This window comes from Cucurbita pepo, chromosome 11 (genome assembly GCF_057944985.1).
Source record: "Cucurbita pepo subsp. pepo isolate OVF chromosome 11, ASM5794498v1, whole genome shotgun sequence".
Lineage (NCBI taxonomy): Eukaryota > Viridiplantae > Streptophyta > Magnoliopsida > Cucurbitales > Cucurbitaceae > Cucurbita > Cucurbita pepo.
Window position 1 is genome coordinate 16,783,811 of NC_141808.1, and position 23,335 is coordinate 16,807,145.

The window sequence follows — 23,335 nt, forward strand, 5'->3', positions numbered from 1 at the left end:
ATTCAATGATAATGGCATTAATAATGCTAAGTTATAATTACAAGCATGGTTAAAACCCAATTAAAGGTGATTTCAAAGTCAAATCTTAATTCTAAAGTAGCTTTGTTCTTGTTTTCTTTTTACCCAAATTTTTGCTTTTTTTTTTTTAATAATTTTGTTTTATTTCTCGGACCTATAAAGTTAGAAGTTCGAGCGAAAAAAGGTAAAAAAAATCATCTGGGTAATGTATTACTAGAAAGGTTAAAATGATGTCGGGCGTGCGTCTAACATCGTTTTCCTTTAATATCAACTTTTTTTATTAAAATTAAAATTTTATTTTGTTCAAACATCGAAAAAAATACCATACATATTAAATAATTATGCTATTTTACTTACCATATGCTATTAAATATTAAATATTAAAATAAAATAAAAAAGACATAAAAGTCAATTAATTACCATTTTACTTAAATCGCTCAAATCTCTACCAAAAACATTTGGTTATTAATATATAATGGTTGGAGTTTAGGTCTAATTAATAAATTATATATATATATATATATATATATATATATATATATATATATATATATGTAATAATAGAAAACCAACCTGTAGGTGAAGAGTCTCAACCAAAGGTTGGTAGCGCCTAACTAAAATAATGAAGTAAATGTTATTTTTTCTTCGATTATTTATATCCGTTTATACAAATTAAGAGTTCGGTTCTTTGAATGTTAGCTTACGTGAATGAATCGGAACGTTGATTATGTCAATGTGATGATCAAGAAACGAGTAGTTATGATAGAGTCGTTTTGTCGAGATGTTTTAGTCTGTCACGTCATCTCTTATCTATCCATAAGTTCAACAATTTTTGAAAAAGTTGCAACGTTTTTTACGGGTGTCCAAAAAACTCGATGGTCCTGAACTTTTTGAGTTTAATTAACTTCAAATAAATGAAATTTTTATAAATTGAGTTAATTCACAGATTCCGTTAAACTAAACCAATTTAAATTTACGTTAATTTTTAAAATATATATTTTTGCTCTCTACAATTATATATAAATATATTTATTTTATATTTATTTAATTTCATAAATATTTTTTTTATTATAAATAATTTAAATATTAATTAAATGGTTTTATGAACTAACATTTTAGTTTTATTAAAAATAAAAATTTGAATAAATAACGTGAACAACTTGAACTAACCCAACAAAAAAAAAATTATGGTTGAGTTTAAAAAATGTCACGACCCGACTCAACTCAACCGACAAACACTCTTATCTATTGTTAATCATCTCCTTCCCTTATTTTCTCGTTGCGATTGTATATATCCACAACCGTAATATCTTCGACAGTTTGAACCTCGTTCTTAACTCTATGAAAGTATTATCTTAAATTGTCGTCGAACAAAACAAAGTATTATCCAACGTCTGTAAATGATAAATCAGGTGATTCAATCTCGGGTAAAACGAAACTAAAAGAGAGGAGAAATATGGTGTGAAATGACAAAGGGAAACTTCGGAGGAACATACCCAAACAAACAAAGAGTGAATGATCATATTCTATTTGTTTTATTGACAATGTGCCCCCCATTTCCCCTTTATTTTCATTTGGGTCCCTCATCTTTGTTTTATTTCCAAGCACCTACCCATCAAAATGAAACGGGTAAACCAATGTAAAAATGAGGTAGGTCGATCGCTCATGTCTCGAGTTCTCTCCAGTGAAGTGATTAATTTGAAAAAGGAAATATTCCGACTATTTTAATTGCTCGGACATGTTTATAAAATTTATAAAATGTTTATTAAATTTTTAAATTTTTTTAATTTTATGTCTTATAAAAGTAAAATTTTAATTGTTGTCTTAGACTTATATTTAAACTAATTTTTTAACGAAATTAAATGTCACTTTGTCTCCAACCTCCAAATATATTTTTTGAACAAATTTCAACGTTAAAAAATAATTAAAAAAATAGTATAATTTAATTTAGGAAAAAATTAAAACATAATTTTAATATGCCCAAAAAGTTTATTAAAAAAATATATTAAGGTACAATAAAGCCTAGGATTCCATTGAATTTAGGCCAATTATTAATGCAATATTTCGTCTTAATTTGACCAAATTGCTTTTACAAAGTGATGTTGAATTTACACAAATCAACCCTTTTTCTTTTTCCCTTTTATTTGATAAGGACTCCCTACTTTTCCCATTCCCACAAACGCAACTGGATATAATTAATAAAAACATTTAAATAATAAATTAAAAATAAAAACAATTGTTTTTTTTTTTTTTTTTTTTTTTTTTTTAATAAAGTTGGTCGTCACGGTCTCAAAACTCAAATTGATTCAAACTAATTGTTGTCTCATTTTTCTTTTATAGTTCACTAATGACATACAATATATATTGTAATAAAAATTTAAGAAATATAAGGGTGGTTAATCTTAAAAGTATAAGGTTTCAATAATTACATTAAATTTAAAGACTAAACAGTAAGTCGAAATATTTATATATCTTAAGACTCGTCTCATTAATTCCAGTAGAAACGAAAACTTCTCCAAGAAGAACCCGAACCCGACCTGATCCCATCCCATCCCCTGAAAGTAAAAATAAAAAAAAAAAATATATAAAAAAAAAATATAATCAATTTCAAACAAATATATATTTTCCAACCTGCTCTGAGACAGTCAGCCGGCAGTAGGTATACATTGATTGTATAGCAACCGGCCAGGCTGAGCAACACCCACATTATATAAAGTTAGCCTTCTGGGGACAAGTGGGAAAATTAATACACATTAGGGCTAATTACACAATTAAATCAAACCTTTTTCCCCCTTCTTTTGTGTGTGTGTGCGTGTATGTATGTATATATATATATATATATATATATATATATATATATATATATGTATGTATGTATATGTATGTATGTATGTATATGTAAGGATTAAAAGCAGAATTTTGCACAAACCATGGATTGTGGTCTGTTGAGAGGTCTAGCGAGGCAGCTTAAATTCCATGGTCGGCTGAAATATGGTCTAGGATGGTAAATTTGTTGCCAAATTTGGGTCGCCACTGTGTTCTTCCTCTCACAACCTCGGTCCCATCATTGAACCGAAGCAAGTGATTGTAGTTAACGACACCAGCAGTTGACGAAGTTGCACTGTCCGTGCCAGTGGCAGCAGTGAGGGACTGCAGCACACTGTCCCTCCCACATTCCCTCCGGTATTCCAACGTGATGGATGAAAGTTCATGACTCTCTAATATCGGTGGCGGGGCGCTCTGTTGACGACCAGTATAATTTAACAATCGAAGAGATATATAACCAAGCTTTAGAAGATAACACTAGTAATAGATGAGAAGGAATGGAAAGGTTAGTTTTGTGTACCTCCAGAATCCACCCAATGTACTTCACATTGTTAACATGCTGGTTGACATCTAAATCACTCCACTTAGGCTGCAGTAGTATGGAAATGTCGACATTATTGAACCAAATTTTAACAGTAACAATGAAACACACAGAGAGATCCGGTAAGTTAAAAGAAACAACTTACAGTCAAACCCATTCGAACGTAATCAGCTGTATCGTCATCGATTTTTGAAAGTCTCCTGCCATCGTCTTCGATAACAGGAGCAGTATTCATAAAGTTAGGCTCTATTTCTCTCCTCACTTCCTCAGGAATCTTTGATAACTTTCTTGTCTGTTTATTCATCATAACCCAGGTACTTCACATTGCAAATTACAAGACAATATCAGTAAATTATGGTCACTAAATGTAAAATGGCTTGATAGTAGAAAATTGATTGCAACCATAATCCACAATCTCAATGCAAAGATCAATTAGAATTAAGATTGAAAAAAAAGTCTATGTAGTTTACCGAAATTTGTTTCTATTCTTTATGAAACACACATTAGAAATTCACAAGCTATTCAAGAACTTTCATAACCTATAACCTGAATTCCTCAATCATGGGTTCAACCGCAGCTGGTAAATTTTATAATTCATGGGTTGAGAAAAAAAGTTCACAACAGGCATGATGAAAGATGATACCACATTTTCATCAGAATGGGGTGAAGTAACCAACCTGGAGGCTCTTGTTAAATTGTCTCCAGTTTTGCAATCATACACGAGCCAATCACGGCGCATGCCATTCCTTCCAGAAGCACTGACCCAAGTGTCTACTTGAACAGTATCACCCCTGTATAAAAGAAGAAAGCAAAAGTCGTCTAAGGCAGAAGACACACAGCCAGGCTCCAAAAACTTCCACCTCAAAAAGAAAAATGTAAATTGAAGGCCATTTCAGTGACTTGTTAGACTGTGAACAGTTCAATGCTTTTTTTATCACTTAATTTTGGAAGGTGAAAGAGAGATGAATAGGTTACATAGTTGACAGGAACAGTGCCATACTAGAAATGTTACTTAAGGGGATAAAACAAACGTAAACTATTGCATTTAACTCAATTCTGTTATCGTGCACCCAAGTAAAATCACTAGAGACATATTGAATCAATCTTTAGAAGCGTATACATTATATGGAAGAACTTAAATTTACCAAGTAGGGTAACGGTCTACCATAATCTGCATCTTGGTAACTACCCATATCAGGTTCTTTTTGCACATTTCTGGCGTAGAACCAAATCCATCTCCAAGTAGCCCAACAGTCTTAACATGATTAAGGGCAGTTTCCTGCACACAATGTCATCGACTGGAATAACTTATCTCCATTTCATAAGCATACATAGAATTACAGCTAATAGCTATTCATAAAAACACAAGAAGGCAACAAGCTAATTGTACCTGTAAATGATTCATTAAAGTCTCTATAGAAGCTGTACGATCAGCACCAATTTCGTAGGATCTAATAGAGAAATTTTGGGTATACACAAAACCATCCTGAACGATCCTTCCCAAACCAAACGGATCTATAAGCATGTCCGGCCGTCTAGGTTTCCAGTCGAGCATCATCCATTGCTTCTCAGCTGCTAAAAAGATAGTAGTAATAGCAGCAAGGAGCATGCTCCAGTCAGGCAGCTGATTAATAAAAGTTCGTGGGTGAGATGATATGAAGTCATCCCCAGCCTTGAAGCCAGTTGAGCTTCCAGTTACTTTGGAAGGGGCTTGGGCATTAGTCTTCACCCGAAGACTTCCAGAAGACACAGATTTAGACTTGAACCCCCCCAAATTCCCAGAGCCACCTCCAATTTTGGTGTTCTTTACTTTAGGGTCAGAAGACGAAGACGAAGAAGAAATAGGATAAAACGCGGATGTAGCAGCAGTTGCTACCATGATGACCTTCAAAAAACAAAATCAAACACTTCAGTATATCAATAAAAAGCTTGAACGAAAGATTTGCTGCTAATCAGTGAAAGATTAAGAACAACGGGAAGCAAATAACAGATTCTTTAAGATATAGAGTGCATATCAAGTGAAACTAGCACCTAATTAGATAGGAATTGAAGAAATGGAAAGCAAAATTAACGATTGAAGTGTAGCAAAATTCTTGACCGAATAATTAAAGGTCCTTGTGATTGGACGGCTCCAATAAACGGCCAACAGCAAGCAAAAATCATTCCAAAACGACGAATGTACTTACAACCGAGAAATGCGAAACTACGCATAAACACGTCGACAGCAAGAAAACAGTTTCCAGAACGACGAATGTGAAGTTATTCCGCAATATAATGAAAAGACACAACCAAAAATTAGTAGACAAATGGAATAAGTTCAACTCAAAAACCAAAAGTCCCAGGACAACATCATAATTCCAGAATATATCAAGTTCCAATTCTCCCAAACAAAATGAACACTACATCCCTCACATTCTCTGATTCAAACCAAACTTTCCTCCCGCAACAACATAAAACGCCAATCTCAAAAGAGAATACAACAACGAATGCATACCTTGAACACACAAGAAAATGCTGAAACGAATAGGATTCGTAACGATGGCGGAAGAATCCAAATCCACAGCAACAGAAAAGTGCAGCAAAATGGCTACAGCGTCATTACAGATCAATAAACCCTTGTTCCTCGTCGATTTTTAGGGTTTGCAATCTTTACCCCTCGATATTCGATTACAACACAAGAGAGACAGAAAGAGGAAGAACAATGCGGAAACGAATGAGAGATCCCAGTCCCTGCCCGAAATTTATAGGAACCACCTGTCCCGGTCCCGCCTTTTCTTTCAAATTTCCAAATTCAGCCACCTCTTTTCCATTATTTACCATTTTGCCCTTCTCGTCCTTTTCTTACAACCTGCTCAACTTGAATTATTGCTCGCATTTATCGTTCGAGACTTGGATTTTTTTTTTCTTTATTACAATATTAATTTTGTATTGACATTTTATTATATATATATACTAGAAAATTCGAATAAAATTATAAAAAAAAATTAATTTTAATTTATGATTAGAGAACTGTATTTAACGTTCAGTGAATAAATTGAGAATAGATAAAGGAGTGTAGAGAGATATCTCCCGATTAGCGTCCGCCTTGCTCACTTTCTATATAAATATATATAATGAGAATTATCTATTAAAAATTATTTAATTAATATATTTTTAAAAATATATATATGAATGTTTTTTTACTGGAACTCGATCCTTACAAATGATCATCGTAAAAAATAAATATATATTTTTTTTTGCAGAAATAGATATTGAAATAAGAGGTGGGAATAGGGACAGGGATGGGAAACGCTTCCCGATCTCTATCCTGCCATGTGGACATCTCTATTTATAATAATTTAGTTAAAAATAGTTTAATCCATTAAAGTTGGAGTAATATTATTCTTTTATTTCAAATTTATATTAATTTAATTATTACCGCTAAAAATCTTATAATTTTATGAAAGTTGAAGGACAAAATAGGTATTTGGTTACCATTAAATTTTTTTTAAAATAATCAGATATTAAAGTAAATAACAATCAAAATCTTAAAATTTAATAATTTAGTTTCATTTTTCAAATTAAGAGCATTCTTAAACTTTTTTTAAATTAAAAAAAAATTATTAAAAATTTTAGAAATTTTTATTTTTATTAATTTGCTATTTAGTTAAATTATGCTTAAATTAATATAATCTATATTAATTTATATGAAATTATATTTGTTACTATGGATAAATTTTCAAAGTTACTTTTCACGTATCTCTTAAAGTAATAAATTCCCATTAAATCACATTAAATATACATTAACCGTGAGCTATATTCTTAGGAGTGACAATAGCCTAACTATAGTAGAATTTTAATGCATGCAAAAATACATATACATATAGATAAAGTCGCTATCAATGGAATACATTACGTATTGAAATATTATTTAGAATTCAAATAATTAAAACCTCATCCGCTACCCGTCTAGCTTTTTATTTTTTAAAATTAAATTTATAAATATCTATCGAATTACGTGCACTTGTCACTGTAACGACCCAGATCCATATTGTCCTCTTTGAGTTTTCCTTTTTGGGCTCGCCCTCAAGGCTTTAAAACGCATCTGCTAGGGGATCATCATTATGAATGGTGGTTTGTTCTTCTCCTCAACCAATGTGGGACATCACAATCCACCCCCCTTCGGGGCCCAGTGTCCTCGCTGGCACTCTTTCCTTCCTCCAATCGATGTGGAACCACCCCCAAATCCACCCCCCTTTGAGGCCCAGCGTCCTTACTGGCACACCGCCTCGTGTCTACACTCTTTCCTTCCTCCAATCGATGTGGAACCACCCCCAAATCCACCCCCCTTTGGGGCCCAGCGTCCTTACTGGCACACCGCCTCGTGTCTACTCCCCTTCGAGGAACAACGAGAAGGCTGGCACATCGTTCGGTGTCTGGCTCTGATACCATTTGTAATGACCCAGATCCACGGCTAGCAGATATTGTCCTCTTTGAACTTTCCCTTTCGGGCTTGCCCTCAAGGCTTTAAAACGCATATGCTAGTAGAAGGTTTCCACACCCTTATAAATGGTGGTTTGTTCTCCTCCACAACCAATGTGGGACATCACAGTCACAGTCCTATACCCTTCCTTTATTCGAGTATTATATGTACGAGGCAACATGAGCATCGTTTAGCAGTAATTGTGTAATGGTCCAAAGCGGACAATTGTGTAGCAATAAGTGTCCGTTTTGACTCGTTACGTATTCTCGTTAGGCTCACAGTTTTGGAACATGTCTATTAGGGAGAGGTTTCCACACGTTTACAAGAAATGTTTCGTTCCCATTTCCAATCGATGTGAGATCTCACAATCCACCCCCTAAATAAAATTCTACCAACGCCACCAAAACATAACACGGTGATGTAAACAGCATATATATTTTAGGTTTAGGTATCAATTTTTTCCTTTAGACTAGTTAAGCTAAATAATTTGGTGTGACGTAGACGTGTTAATTATGATTTTTTTTTTTTTTTTTTTTTTGTAATAATTATGAAATGTTTTTATGATTTTTTTTTTTTAATTTAAGAGCGGTTGATTAAGTTAGGTCGTCGAGAACTTTCCTATTTAATTCATTTTATTTTTTATTTACAAAAAAACAAAACTGAGAAATAATGATGGTTGAAGTTTTTTTTTTTTTTTTTTTTTTTTTTTAATTAACATTTTATTCCTTGAAAATTAATTAAAAATAAACGTTCCATCAAGAAATTGGTTTGAGGAGTAAAATATTTCATAAATTAAATTAGCCAATGAAATTATTTTAAAAATGTTAGAGTGAACTTAGCATTTTATACTAAAAAAAATTAAATTGAGGATTGTTTTTTAAAAATAATTATTTATTTATTATTTATTATATTAATGGAACATTGAAAATGTAAAGTAAAATATTTAAAAAAAATCGAGTTTTGTATTAATTAATTATGGTATACTCATGGAAGCAATAAATCCATTATATTTTATAAATCTAACAATTCGGCACCATAAATATTATTGGTCATATCTAAGTTTCATACCATATATTATGAATGTGAATTTTGAGGTGAACCTTTTATTTTATTTATTTATTATTATTATTATCTGCATTAAAAGCAAACTAACAACTTCGACGGTTTAATACGGCTTATCCGAAAGAGTTCGACGGGTACAACTAGAAGCCTCTCGAACTCAAATAAAATTTATATATAAATAAAAGGCGAAACTTTCGAAAGTTTCAATAATACCTTTAAACTTTTAAAAGAAAAAAAATTTAAAAAATTTAAAAATATCTTTTAAACTAAAAAAGGTTAAAAAAAAAAATACATAGGAAAGTCACGAAGTTGACGGTCAAATGAGCTAAAACGGACCATATATATTATTTAGAACTAAATCAAATAATATTTCTTTAAACTTTTAAAAGAAAAAAAATTTAAAAAATTTAAAAATATCTTAAACTAAAAAAGGTTAAAAAAAAAAATACATAGGAAAGTCATGAAGTTGACGGTCAAATGAGCTAAAACGGACCATATATATTATTTAGAACTAAATCAAATAATATTTCATAAATAAAAATGTAATATATTATGAACAAAAGTAATGTGAGGCGAGACGGGGATATCTCCCACTTCCTCTTCATTCATTGTTTAAACGAAAAATTCCAACTTGAACGAGAAACACGTAGTGATGTTATTGTTAGACGAACACGACTCTCCACAATGGTATGATATTGTCCACTTTGAGCATAAGCTCTCATGGCTTTGCTTTGGGTTTCCCCAAAAGACCTCATACCAATAGAGTTAGCATTCCTCACTTATAAACCCATGATCATTCCCTAAATTAGTCGATGTGGGACTTCCATCATCCAACAGTTATATCTATGTAGACATAGAAGACTCGTGTATAGAAACAAATTTTCATGAGCATCCAACGCAAATTTCACGGTTTAATATTGAAAGCAAACCAACAACTTTGACAGTTTAATATTGCTTATCCGAAAGAGTTCGACGGGTACAACTAGAAGCTTCTTGAGCTCAAATAAAATTTATAAATAAATAAAATGTTAAACTTCCGAGAGCTTCAATAATACCTTAAACTTAAAAAAAAAAAAAAAAAAAAAAAAAAAAAAAAAAAAAAAAAATCTAAAAAAAATACCTTTGAAACTAAAAAAGGTTAAAAGATTACATTTACAATAGCGCGGAAAGTTATGAGATTGACGGTCATACGTAACGAGCCAAAACGGACCATATATATTATTTAGAACTAAATCAAATAATATTTCATAACTAAAAATATAATATACTACGTATAAAAGTAACTTGAGACGAGTAGGGATATCTCCCACTTCCTCTTCATTCACTGTTTAAACGAAAAATTCCAACTTGAACGAGAAACACGTAGTGATGTTATATCTACGTAGACATAGAAGGCTCGTGTATAGAAACAAATTTTCACGAGCATCCAACGCAAATTTCATCAGATCATGAAAAAAAAAAAAAAAAAAAAAAAAAAAAAAAAAAAAAGAAAACATGATGAACAGCTTCAATCTTAACTTATACTTCTCTTTCCCAAATTCACAAAAATCATTCTCAAATCCATTATGAATCAATCCAGAAACAAAAACACCAGAAATCCCATGAAACCTGCAACCAGAAGATCCAGAAATGAAGAAGAAGAAGAAGAAGAAGAAGAAGAAGAAGAAAAGGTATAATCAATCATAACAGGGAACTGGCAGCTGCCATAAGAAGGATCCTCTTGAGTCACCACAGCCATACCAGAAAAATCACAGTTCCAGCTCTTCTGGCTGTTCATTTGATAGTACATATTAAACGCATAAGAGGCATTCCCTTCTGCACTTAGCTGATTGCAAGAAGATCCATACTCCAAAGCAGTGCAATCTGATAGGCTACAAGCATAATCAACACTATAAGCCAAGCCTTCCCAATCCTTCACATTTGGGTTCAAAACACACCATCTTTTCACCATATATCTCACTCCCTCTACTGCTATCAGCCCCTTTTGGGCTTCTATACCAGACAGATCTAGCTCATATTTTGGCTTACCATCGAACTCGAATATTCCCCAATGCCTTTCAAAGCTCCCTGGCTCTATGCTCTTGGCATTTTCATCGATTAAGCTGAAGAGATAGATGTCAATTATGCCTACCCTTGCTGGGGTTCCCTCCCCACTTAGAGCATGCCTCAATAATCCCTGGTTGAATCGTTTTGCGTTTTGGATATTGGCGTGTTTGTCGCCGTCGGTTGGCCAGCCGACTTCTCCTACTATGATTTTCATGTTGGGGTATCCTGCTTTTGTTAGAGCTGAAACGAGAGTGTCGAAATTTGCATCGAACACGTTTGTGTATGTTAGATCTCCGTCTTTCATGGACTTGTATGTTCCATCAAAGAAGGCGAAGTCGATGGGGAAGTAGTCATTGCCATATAGGGAGAGGAAGGGGTAGATGTTGACTGTGAATGGTGCATTGTTTATGGATAGGAAGTGTAGGATCTCGATTGTTAAGTCTCGGACGTCTGGCCGAAAATCGCCTGCAGATGGAACCGGGTTTGAGTCCGGGGAATTGTAAGTATCAGCATTGAAAGGAATAGTAGCTTTGACCTTTGATCCAAGTCCTGCATCGTTTAAGGCTTGCTGGATATTCCTCAGGGCAGGTAACGTTGATTGAAGATAGATGCCGTTGTAGGACTTAAGAAAGGGCTCATTGCCTACAGCAACATACCTGCAAAATCAGTTTCCAATGAAGTTTATAGGAGACAGAGAGAACCAATATGCTTGTTAAGCTAACTTCACATTCGTAAACTCGGGTTCTTAAACTTCTAAAAATGCATTAACAAATTTCAATTCTTTCGGTCTAGAAGGTTGCTACGAGATCCCACATCGATTGGAGAGAGGAACGAGTGCCAATGAGGATGGTGGGCCCTGAAGGGGTGGATTATTGTGAGTTTCCAAATTGGTTGGAGAGAGGAACGAAACATTCTTTATAAGGGTGTGGAAAGGACGTTAGGCCCCGAAAGGGGTGGATAATTGTGAGATCCCTCATCGGTTGGAGAGAGGAATGAAACATTTTTTATAACGGTGTGGAGAGGACGTTAGGCCCCGAAGGGGGTGGATAATTGTGAGATCCCACATCGGTTAGAGAGGGGAACGAAATATGCTTTATAATGGTGTGGAGAGGACGCTAGGCCCCAAAGGAGTGGATTATTGTGAGATCCCACGTCGGTTGGAGAGAGGAACAAAACATTCTTGATAGGAGTGTGGAAACCTCTCCCTAGCAGATGTGTTTTAAAAACTTTGAGGGAAAGCCCGAAAGGGAGAATCCAAAGAGGACAATATCTGCTAACGGTGGGCTTGGGCTGTTACAAATAGTATCAAAGTCAGGCACCGAGTGGTGTGCCAACAAGGACGCTGAGCTCCGAAGAGGGGTGGATTATGAGATCTCACATCGATTTGAGTGGGGAACGAGTGCCAGCGAGGATATTGGGCCTCGAAGGGGGTGGATTATTGTGAGATCCCACATCGGTTGGAGAGGGTAACGAAGCATTCTTTATAACGGTGTAGAAACTTCTCACTAGCAGACGCGTTTTAAAAACCTTGAGGGGAAGCCCGAAAGAGAAAGTATATCTGCTATGGGAAGCTTGAAATGGAGAAAAAGCTCAAATAGTACAATATCCGCTAGAAGTGAGCTTGGGGGAAGCCTGAAAGGGAAAACCCAAAGAGGACAATATCTGCTAGCGGTGAGCTCGGGCTATTACATATGCAACACCCAAGAACGGTCCAATGAATGACCATCATTTGAGAGTGGCATTTGGTTACTTTCCATAGTTTTGAAATCTAACGTCACTTTCTCATGAAAAAAAAAGAAAAACAATGACCAAATGATCAAAAATCCTTCCTCATGAAGTGATCGATCAAACCAACTAAAACAAAAGATGACCTAAACTTATTTTTGGCTAATTCAATCGCTTTCTAAAGATTTCATGTGAAGTTTCAAAGCCAGGCTTGAAAAGAACACATTCAAAACAGAGAAACATGAAGTGGGAATTTCATCGAACACCTTACGAGCACAAAAAAACGAAGAACAAAAACCAAAGTAAATCAATACTCAACTTGATTTTAACACCACCATGATAAGTGTAAGCAGTAACATTAGAATCCACCCAAAGAGCTGCAGCCTCAGGATCTTCACTCATAACCTGCAACATTGAATTAGGAATAGCCAACATAACCTCAATATCAGTCCCAATTAGGGCTTCCAAAATCCGATCCTCAGCTTCAAAAAGCTTCAACTTACGAAACCCATTTTCTTGAAGCATTTTAACAACTTTCTCTGGAGGAAGCTGGTGAGTAGCCATAGTTCCCCAGTTCACTCCAACACTAAATCCATTTGGAACAACCGTCAACAACAACAAAATCAAAGCTCTGAATATCCAATTTCTGTGGAATCGTAACACAGATTCCGACATTGTTCTTCTTTTTTTTCCTCTTTTTTTGCCGATTCGATCTCTGATTGGCTCGAATCTTTGAATCGGAATGTTTTTGATAAAGATGGAATCGAGAAGGAAGGAGTAAGAAACCAGAGGACTCTGGAAATGGAGTGTTGGTTGGAGTTGGATTTAGAAGAGCTTCATGAGGAAGGGAAAAAAAATTGGAGCCTCACAGAGAAAAAGAAGGAATGAAATAAATAAATAAATAAATAAATACATAAATCGTTACTTAATTCAGTTATTCAGTTAATGCCACTTTTTGTTCGTGAGCTGCTTCCTACAAATATATATATATATATATATATATATATATATATATATATATATATATATATAAAAAAATCAGATACGTATAAATTAAAATAAATAATAAAAAAACACAATTTCCTTTTTAAATTTATGTTTATTTCTTGTATTTAGTTAAATTTTATCTTGTATTTATTTATTTATTTATTATTATTATTATTATTATTATTATTATTTTGTAGTTTTTAAATTTTGAAGGGTGAAATTAGTACTTATTGTCGGATGATGAAGGTCCCATATCGGCTAATTTAGGGAATGATCATGGGTTTATAAGTGAGTAATACTAACTCCACTGGTATGAGGCCTTTTGGGGAAGCTCAAAGTAAAGCCACGAGAGTTTATGATCAAAGTAGACAATATCATACCATTGTGGAGAGTTGTGTTCGTCTAACACTTATAAGTTTAATTTTTTTTTCTCCAAATTTCGATGAGAAAGTCAATAATGTCCGCTTTAGCTCTGTACGTATCGCTTTTAGCCTCATGATTTTAAAACACGTCTATTAGGGAGTGGTTTTCATACGCTTATAAAGAATATTTCGTTCTCCTCTCCAACTGAGGTAAATAATCTAATTTCGTGATTATTTACACCACAACTTCACATCGTCAACTAGATACATTGTTGCCAACTGTGATTTTTGCTTCTTTTAAAGTCGTATTTGTGGCTCAAAAATATTATTTAAGGTCGAATATAAAAATGTTTTTAGAGCCTTAATCTCTCAAATTCCACCCAGAAATATTTAAATTTTTAGAAAAGTCATAATATATATATTTTTTGTGGGTTTTTATTTTTTTAAAAAAATTATATATGTCTGAAAGGGACTCAAAAAAGCTGTTTACAAAGTGGAAATAAATAAAGGTGTAGATTTTTAGGTAATGCCAGAAATAAATTAATTGTTGATTACATAAGTGGTGGAATCTTAGGAATATTTATCACATTTTATTTCCATATCATATCCTTTTTTAATTCAATTATACATTTAAAAGAAAATCAACCAATCATAATTCACTCTTTTTTCATTATAATAAATTATTTTTTAAATTTAAATTTTTAAACTTTAATTCATTTACTTACTAAGAAATTATTAAATTATGTTGAGAATATTTGAAGTTTTTAATGTCGGTTCCTCGAGAATCTGATCAAAATTTAGAGTTACTATGATCATCATCATATTCTTATGATCTTTTTCATTTGAATGTAGTCTCGGTTCATTCATATATTATATTCGGGCGTCACAAAATCAGTGTATCAACTTTTATTTTTATATGCTCGATGATTATCGAGTAACATGGTTTCCAATATATATATATATATATATATATATATATATATATATATATATATATGAAATTTGATTTACTACTTTACGAAGAAGGGTTGAAAAAGAAAGCACTAAATAGGCAACTTTCCAGCCCAAGTCTATGTGTAATGTTTTTTTTTTTTTTTTTTTTTTTTTTTCTTCTAATCTCTATTGCTCTTTTTCCCAAAGTTTATCTCTTTATAAAAGGAAAAAAAATGGTGTTATCTTCTCAAAAAGTTATTAATAAAACCACTTTTTATTTTTCCATTTATTACCAAAATAATAATAATAATAAATAAATAATATTGTTTTTCCACGAGTTAGCTAGAAAGAGAGGTTCTCTGTAGAAAAGTTGAAAGTCTCTCGAGATGGTTGACTAAAGTTGATGCTCGAAAAGAAAACATGACAAGCTCATTTTGTTTTTCCACGAGTTAGCTAGAAAGAGAGGTTCTCTGTAGAAAAGTTGAAAGTCTCTCGAGATAGTTGACTAAAGTTGATGTTCGAAAAGAAAACATGACAAGCTCATTTTGTCGAATATAATTGGTTTTTGTACAAAGTTAAGTTATTACTAATGGAATTAAATCGAAATATTTGAAACCAGAACATCTAAAGCCGATCTCACCTTTGAAACCAGAACATCTAAGTGCTGGCCTATCGTATTATAGGTCTAGCTTCTATATCTAAGAGACGACGACGTGAGAACTAAGAAATTCTTGCATGAGCGAATCAGAAAAACGAATATAATAGCTTGGTATGATGTTATGTGTGGCGTAAATATTAGGAATCACGACTCAGGTCTCATACCAATGAACATGTATTCCTTTACTTATAAACTCATGATCCTTTCTTAAATTAGTCAATGTGGGATTTACTCCCAACAATCTGAACCGTAAACATACCGAAATAATAAAATGTTCGATTTTTGTTTGGTGGCATGAAGCAATAAGAGTGAATCCAGGGAGGGAGCCCTTCCAGTACTTCCTCTTGATTGAGCCCGTAAATGTAATTAAACTGAACAAATTATAGTCACGGATACATAAAAAAGTAAGATAATTGAGTGGAAAAAGATAAAAGACCTTCGTAGAAATTCTACATCGATTGGAGAGGAGAATGTCCGAAAGTAGGTGGATTGTGAGATCCCACATCGGTTGAGGAGGAGAACGAAGCATTCTTTGTAAGGGTGTGGAAGCCTATCTCTAACAGACCTGTTTTAAAAACCTTGAAGGGAAGCCCGAAAGGAAAAGTCTAAAGAAAACAATATCTGCTAGCAACTGTTAGGAATCACGAATCACTACAATGGTATGATATTGTCCACTTTGAGCATAAGCTCTCATGGCTTTGCTTTAGGCTTCCCCAAAATGTCTCGTACGAATAAAGATAGTATTCCTCACTTATAAACTCATAATCATTTCCTAAATTAGCCAACGTGGGACCCACTTCCAATAATCATCAACAACAACGAGTTTGGGTTGTAACAAATGGTATCAAACCAAGACACATGGCAGTGTGTCAGCGAGAGCACTGAGCCCCGAAGGGAGGTGGACACTGGGCGGTGTGTCAGCGAGGACGCTGGACTCCAAAGGGGAGTGAATTGTGAGATCCCACATCGATTGAAGAGAGGAACAAGTTTCAATGAGGACGCTGGACCTCGACGATGGATGGATTGTGAGATCCACCTTCAGTTGAAGAGGAGAATGAGAGGAAGCTCAAAAGAGAAAGCCTAAGCCCGAAAAGGACAATATATGATAGCGGGTAGACTTTGGCTATTACGCCTCGAAAAAAACCGAGCCATTGGTATCCATGAAGAAAGGGAGAAAGACTACAGAACTTAGAATAAATAATTCCATTTGGAAGGAAGGAAATAAGACATCCAAAATATGAGCTTTCCCTTGTTTAGACTTTCCCTCAAAGTTTTAAAGCAGGTCTGTTAAGGAGAATTGTTTCTTTGGGCTTTCCCTTCTTTGGACTTTCCCTCAAAGTTTTAAAGCGGGTTTGAACAGGAGAGGTTTCTACACTCTTATAAGGAATGACTTCGTTCCCCTCTCCAACCGGTATGAGGATCTCACAATCCACCCCATTTGAGGGCCAGCATCCTCACTGGCACATCTGGCTTTGATACCATTTGTAACCGCTAGTAGATATTGTCCTCTTTGAGCTTCCCAGCTTCACCTCAAAGTTTTAAAACATGGTAGGGAGAAGTTTGCACTCTTATAAGAAATGTTTCGTTTTCCTCTCCAATCAACGCGGGATCTCACAATTACGAGAAATATGGTAAGAGAAACAGGAATAATAGAAATGAAATTCAAAAGAAAAAGCCCACTGGTACCAAGAAAATGAAAGGCAGAAGGGGGGAGGTTCATAATCACATGATCAATTAAGCAGCTGTAAAATGTTGAACAAGAACAATCTACTTCAGCTGGAAAATGAAGAAAGAACTGTTCAGTGTTTTAATGGCGGCCTTACAAACGTCCCTCGGGATTCTTAGGGCCCACAGCTTCAGATGCAAGCGAACTGTCGCCGGAGACTGCGTGAAGACTAAGGTTTAAGCTAATACTAGTAGTCCTCTTCTGGATTACACGACGTCGTTTTGGGAGTATTCCGAACCATTTGCTCTCTCTAACGGAAATTTTGTGAAGTAAAATATCCATCAAAATACGGATAAATTTTCAATGTTTATTGATATTTTTTTAAAAAAATAAAACTTATTTAATCATTTATTTTAATTTAATCGCTATTATTTTAGGATAATTTTAGTATGTAATAATGTAATATCTGTAACAATTAAAAATTAGAACGTTTATTACCGCAAAAACTAAATTATTACAAAATTAAAAAAGATAAAGAGACGAGTGGAAATAGTCTTAGATAGGAGAGGGCTACTCACTAAGACTTTTGACCCGGGTTTTCATGAGTGTTGCCAGGTCTTGGAGTGCCTGTCAAGGGCTCCCGCGCATACCTAAGCACGGGTATCAACAGTAAACATATGATGAGCCCAAACAAAATCATCTATACTGATCATGGCATAAACCATGCCTAGAGGACCGAAAATCGATTTTCCCCTTTTTTCTATTCTTTTTGGTGGTATAATTTTGGTTTTCTCTTAAAGTCTTCCGTTGTCGCTACCGTGGACACAAAATTCCATTTTAGACTATAACTTCCGCTATAAGAGGTCACACTAAAGTTCTAAAAACTAAATTGTTACAAGCTTGAATATAAAGGTGGAAGTATCAACCGTTTTCTTTATCTCTTATCTTAAGCCGGGACTTCCTAAAGAAAACTGCAATCGTAATTTATCAACCAGTAACAAGACCACCAAGATCATCGACTTATCTCCCAAAGGTAATCCACCCGGCCCTTCCCCAAACTATACAAGGAGAGTGAAAGATAACGAAAAGGAGACAAACAAAGTCCTAACTAAATCATAAAACAAGCTAAGCATTCCATCTATCATCTTAGTCGAGTGCGATCCGATTTGTTAGCATTATCAAAACCCCATTTCTAAGCCCTCATAATATAATACTTACCATATGAGCATTGAATAATTTCTCAGCCAGGAAAGGATATCTCAACAGAGTACAGCAATCATATTTGCACACTAAATCAAATCAACAATTCCAATTGCAAACAATACAGGCCTTCAACAACAGTAGATTCCGATGTCGCATAGTTCTAGAATCAAATGCCATAAAAGGAAAAAGAACTGTAATCTTCTGTTCGTATTTCCATCGCACAATCATCAAATTAAGATTATAATTCTAAGCTCTGTACAGAGAAAACAGAAGTTGATTTCCTTCAGAATTTGAGACTTTTTACGAATGAATTCATCTCGACAAGAACGTATCTCCTGGTTTATATCTCAACAAAATGCCTAAACAAAATTCACAAATGAAGATTCAATTCATCGATCTCGAAAACAGAGTCCAATATCAAAACAAAAGAAAACCTAATTTTCTCAGCAGTTTATATACAAGTATCCGTCCAGTGAAGTTCATCAACAGTTCAATATCACAATAAAATTAGAAAAATGAAACAAAACAACGCTTGTTCTTGCCTTCAATTTTTCTCTTCCCTGCCGAACAGGAGAAATCTATTCCAAGCGGACGAACCACGGCGATGCGTTTTACCGGCTGTCGAGAAATTAAATCGTATATCTTCGATCCAACGTCATACCTAAACCGCATTCCTCCACTCCAATCCGTTCAAATCGGAGTTCAATTCCGATCAGAAACTCACGCGGACTAAACAGGACGTTGATCGTCGATTTCGGAGGTAAGAAACAACAATCGACGGTGGAATAGGTGCTTTAATCAGGAATATCGCGATCGTTCCAACACAGAAGCATGGAGATACAACGGGCGAGAATATAGAATCTGGCTTTCTGTTGCTTGATCATCAGCAAGCACCGCTTTCGAAAACTGGTTTTCCGGCGGTTTCCGAGGCAGAGTTGTGTTGACTGTGAAGCGTGTGCTGCGGAGAAAGCAGAGGGCATTAGGGCGGAGACCAGAGGGCGGAGGGATTTAGGAAAAGAGAGAGAGACAAAAAAGGATTAGCGAAGAAGGACGGAATTTGGGGAATGGCGGTTGCGACAATGGCGTATTTATAGAGAGCATATGGGCCTGAAGTTTACGCTGTCGCCACTCGTATTTATTTAATGCCTTTTCTTTTTTTACTTAAAATAGTCGTGATGTCAGCTTGTGGATAGGAAACTATTCTCTAATTGACATTATTACCCTTCCATTTGAATTTTTTAATAAAATTATTTTATTTTCTTTTTCCTATTTATTAGACTAAATTACAAATATTAAAAATAATAATCCCTTCAAATACACCTTAATTCTTTCAAAGGTTCCAATATATACCATTAAAAAAATAATTTTGACTATTTAAAATGATATATTCAAATTGTAAATTTTAATTAAATATTTAAAAATTAACATTTTACTATTAACATTATTTCCATCAAAAATAAAAATTTGTATAGATAACCCAAACAACCTAAGCCAACACAACCGAAAAAATGGAATTATTAGAATTAAAAAAATTTATTACTGAACATTTTTAGACTCTACAACATCTTTGTTGAGGATTGTTTAGAGTTGAGTCCCACATTGGTTAATTTAGTGAAAGATCGTGAGTTTATAAGTGAGGAATACTATCTTCATTAGTATGAGCCCTTTTGAAGAAGCCCAAAGCAAAGTCACCAGAGCTTATACTATCATACCATTGTGGAGAGTCGTTTAATATTTATAGACCAAATAGGTCCTAAATTGGAAGGAAATAAGAAGTGGGGCCATTAAATAGAAGGCAAAGGGGTATTTTGGACAAAAAAAAAAAGTAACAAAAAGTGTGGGGGAGCAGAGAGGAAGCATGTAGAAAGGCAACATCGAGGGGAGGCCCCACCATCTCAGAAGGTTTTCGTTGTCATCCAACGTGGCATTTGACCTTATATTATACCACGAGGATTTTCATCCACTGTCGGCTTGCGAGTGCCACCTAGTCTACAAGAGAGAAAAAAATTGCTGGCGTGGCTGGTAAACTATAACGCTTATCCCCTCGTTATTGGGTCGAATCAGCGTGGGGTCACAGAGCAAGACTTGTCAAAACACTTTTCCCTGACACGTGCGTTCTATTTATTATTATTATATTACATGTTTTAGTTTTAAAAATATTTTATAAATATCTTATTTAGAAGAAACGTTAATTATTTACTCAAAAAAATATAAAAACTTGTAATTTGTGTGTTACACTTGTTTTATTTATTATTCTTAGTATTTTAGTTATTTTCAAAATAGGATTTCTGCTTGTTTTATCAAACTCATTTCATATCATGGTTCAAACGTTAAAGATGGGGTTTACTAATTCTTTTCGAAATCCGAAGATAAAAAGTTCCTACGGAACCGAACCCCTGAATCATCTGTCAATTGCTCAATCAATTACTTCTTTTGAATGCTAAAAAAAGGATTAGTGGCCTTTCGATTATTTCATTTCAGATTCATTGGAATCAACATGAATTATGAAGCAAAGAAATAGAATTGGGCCACGATGTATATTATATTAACATTACTAAATTATGAAAAATAATTAATTTTTCAAACCACGCAATGAGCTTTCTATTATTATAGCTAATTTAAAGGAAAAAATAAAACAAAATAAAGATATTAAAAACGTGATTTGTAGTGAAAAGAATTTGAAATTTAAAAACAAAGGAATTTACAGCAGGCAATTTGGGATTCCATTTGTGAAGTAGATTTAAGGGAATTTACAAGGTTGCCCCCACAAAATTCGAATGGGATGAACAAAATTGTCTCCCGTCTCAAGGCTGCAAAGGTAATGTTGGATGATGGAAGTCTCACATCGATTAATTTAGAGAATGATCATGGGTTTATAAGTGAGGAATACTTACTCCATTGGTATGAGGCCTTTTGGGGAAACCCAAAACAAAGCCATGAGCGCTCATGCTCAAAGTGGACAATATCATACCATTGTGGAGAGTCCTGTTAAGTGGACAATATCATACCATTGTGGAGAGTCCTATTCCTCTAACAGGCAGAAGGTGGTTGGATGATATGAGTGGCTAGTCAAAATACGGAAAAAAAAAAGACAATAATAATTTTAATATTAATAAGGCTAAATTAATAAATTTAAAAAAATACTCAATCTTTAGAGTTTTTGTAAAAAAATATCCAACTTTTAAACTAAAAATAAAATAAAAAATAAAAAGACCTTTAAAATCCAAAATTATCCTTAATATTTTATTTTATTTAAAAAAAAAAAACTTAAATATTTTAAGAATTAAATAACACTGCATTTTAAAAATATCCATGTCATTAACCCTTTTAAGAATATTTTTTAACTTTTGTTAAAAAAAATTACATTTTTTCATTTTAAATTATTTTTCAAATATGAATTAAGTTTTGATTGAGCTAAAATTTTATATTTATATTATACTATTTAATGTAAAATTTATATATACCACAATTTAAATTTTAAAGATTCCTCTATGTTGAAATTTAAATATAACAGATATAAAACGTTTACAATGTAAAATTGCTTATAAAAAAGATAAATAAGATATATTTTACGAATAAAATAGTCAATAATTAAAATTAAAATTTATTCTTCAAAGAATAATCAATATTAATTAAATCCATTCACAACAAATTATAGATAAATCATAATCAATTTCTTAAGATTATAGCCATAAAGCAAAAGGAAGAAAAAAATAATTAATATAAAATAAGGTGAAATTAGTAAAAATATTCTTGAATTTTGTATTTTATCTCAAAAATTAGAAAGAATTTTTTTTTTTTTTTTAAGTTTATGAATATTTTTTTAAACAAATATAAAATACTTTTATTAAACAATTGAATAATTATTAATTCGAATTTCTTCCGGAAAGTTGAGCTGGAAAACAAGAGAAGATGAGAGTAAATGAATACAATTACTGAAGCAAATTAGTAAATTTGAAGTTTTTAACATATGGTTAATTGCATGAACAATGCAAATGTGGAGCGTTCGAGATTGAAAGCATCCGTCCCTTTAGATGCCTAACAAATATCGAACAAATCATCAAAACTTGTGCTGAAAGAATATATGGCCTGGATTCAATGGGTTCAATACGTGTCTAACCGTTGTTGACTTTGTACAAGTGTTTAATATATCTTTTGCTCCAAACGTGTGTCCAATAAGTGTCTTACTCACCGCTAGCTAGCAGATATTGTTCTTTCCGGACTTTCCCTTCCAGCATTCTGCTAGGGAGAGGTTTCCATACTCTTCTCCTCTCAAGAGATGTGAAATCTCACAATCCACCCTCTCAAACAAAGGTGGAATCTCAGAATTCACCTTGACACACCGTCGGTGTTTGGATTTGATACCATTTCTAATAGCTCAAGCTCACAGCTAACAAATATTGTCTTTTATGGGTTCTCCCTTCCCAATTTCAACTTCCTCTCAAGGTTTTAAAACATGTCTACTAGAGAGAGGCTTCCACACCCTTATAAAAAATATTTCGTTCATCTTCTAACCAATATGAGATGTCACACTAGAGCATCCAAATGCCTACATGTCGGCATAGACACGCAAGCCAAACTAAAGCACCTAGTATAGGTGCTTCTTAGCTCATATTAAAAGCTTTCCAGAACCATAATTATTGTTTATTGTTTATTTAAACAGTGTACCGAGTCAGAGGCAGATAAAAATGGCATACTAGGCTTCACAGATTCAAGTTTCTCTTTGCCATGACTCCATCCAAAGTTATACCTAAACAAACATGAAGAGAAACAGAAAGTCATTCACCAGATCTCTTAAATATCAATGTTCATCAGTTATGGACTAACAAGAAATTGGTAAAGCCTT

General features: G+C 33.7%; 3 protein-coding genes across 5 annotated transcripts; all 3 read right to left on the bottom strand.

The window, feature by feature from the left end:
• Window positions 1-2,254: 2,254 nt before the first annotated feature.
• Window positions 2,255-6,112, bottom strand: LOC111806062 (palmitoyl-acyl carrier protein thioesterase, chloroplastic). Of its 2 annotated transcripts, none has more exons than XM_023691409.2 (8): window positions 5,880-6,112; window positions 4,776-5,270; window positions 4,531-4,664; window positions 4,063-4,176; window positions 3,531-3,702; window positions 3,365-3,433; window positions 2,948-3,258; window positions 2,255-2,573 (listed from the first exon to the last, which is right to left on the bottom strand). In XM_023691409.2, the coding sequence occupies exons 2-7, from the start codon at window positions 5,262-5,264 to the stop codon at window positions 2,986-2,988; spliced, it is 1,251 nt and encodes a 416-aa protein (XP_023547177.2). In that variant the 5' UTR covers window positions 5,265-5,270; window positions 5,880-6,112; the 3' UTR covers window positions 2,255-2,573; window positions 2,948-2,985. The 2 variants fall into 2 exon arrangements, with proteins under 2 accessions (XP_023547177.2, XP_086984548.1); XM_087128422.1 differs by lacking the exon at window positions 2,255-2,573 and adding an exon at window positions 2,606-2,742.
• Window positions 6,113-10,447: 4,335 nt separating this feature from the next.
• On the bottom strand, window positions 10,448-13,556 carry LOC111805827 (glucan endo-1,3-beta-glucosidase 8). 2 transcript variants are annotated; one of them, XM_023691069.2, is made up of 3 exons: window positions 13,184-13,299; window positions 13,000-13,085; window positions 10,448-11,611 (listed from the first exon to the last, which is right to left on the bottom strand). In XM_023691069.2, exons 1-3 carry the CDS (start codon window positions 13,190-13,192, stop codon window positions 10,480-10,482), a joined length of 1,227 nt encoding a protein of 408 aa, XP_023546837.2. In that variant the 5' UTR covers window positions 13,193-13,299; the 3' UTR covers window positions 10,448-10,479. The 2 variants fall into 2 exon arrangements, with proteins under 2 accessions (XP_023546837.2, XP_023546836.2); XM_023691068.2 differs by having other exon boundaries at window positions 13,000-13,556.
• Window positions 13,557-18,733: 5,177 nt separating this feature from the next.
• On the bottom strand, window positions 18,734-19,559 carry LOC147790434 (small polypeptide DEVIL 10-like). The gene has a single exon (XM_087128424.1). It carries the CDS (start codon window positions 19,467-19,469, stop codon window positions 19,284-19,286), a length of 186 nt encoding a protein of 61 aa, XP_086984550.1. The 5' UTR covers window positions 19,470-19,559; the 3' UTR covers window positions 18,734-19,283.
• Between the last annotated feature and the right edge of the window lie 3,776 nt (window positions 19,560-23,335).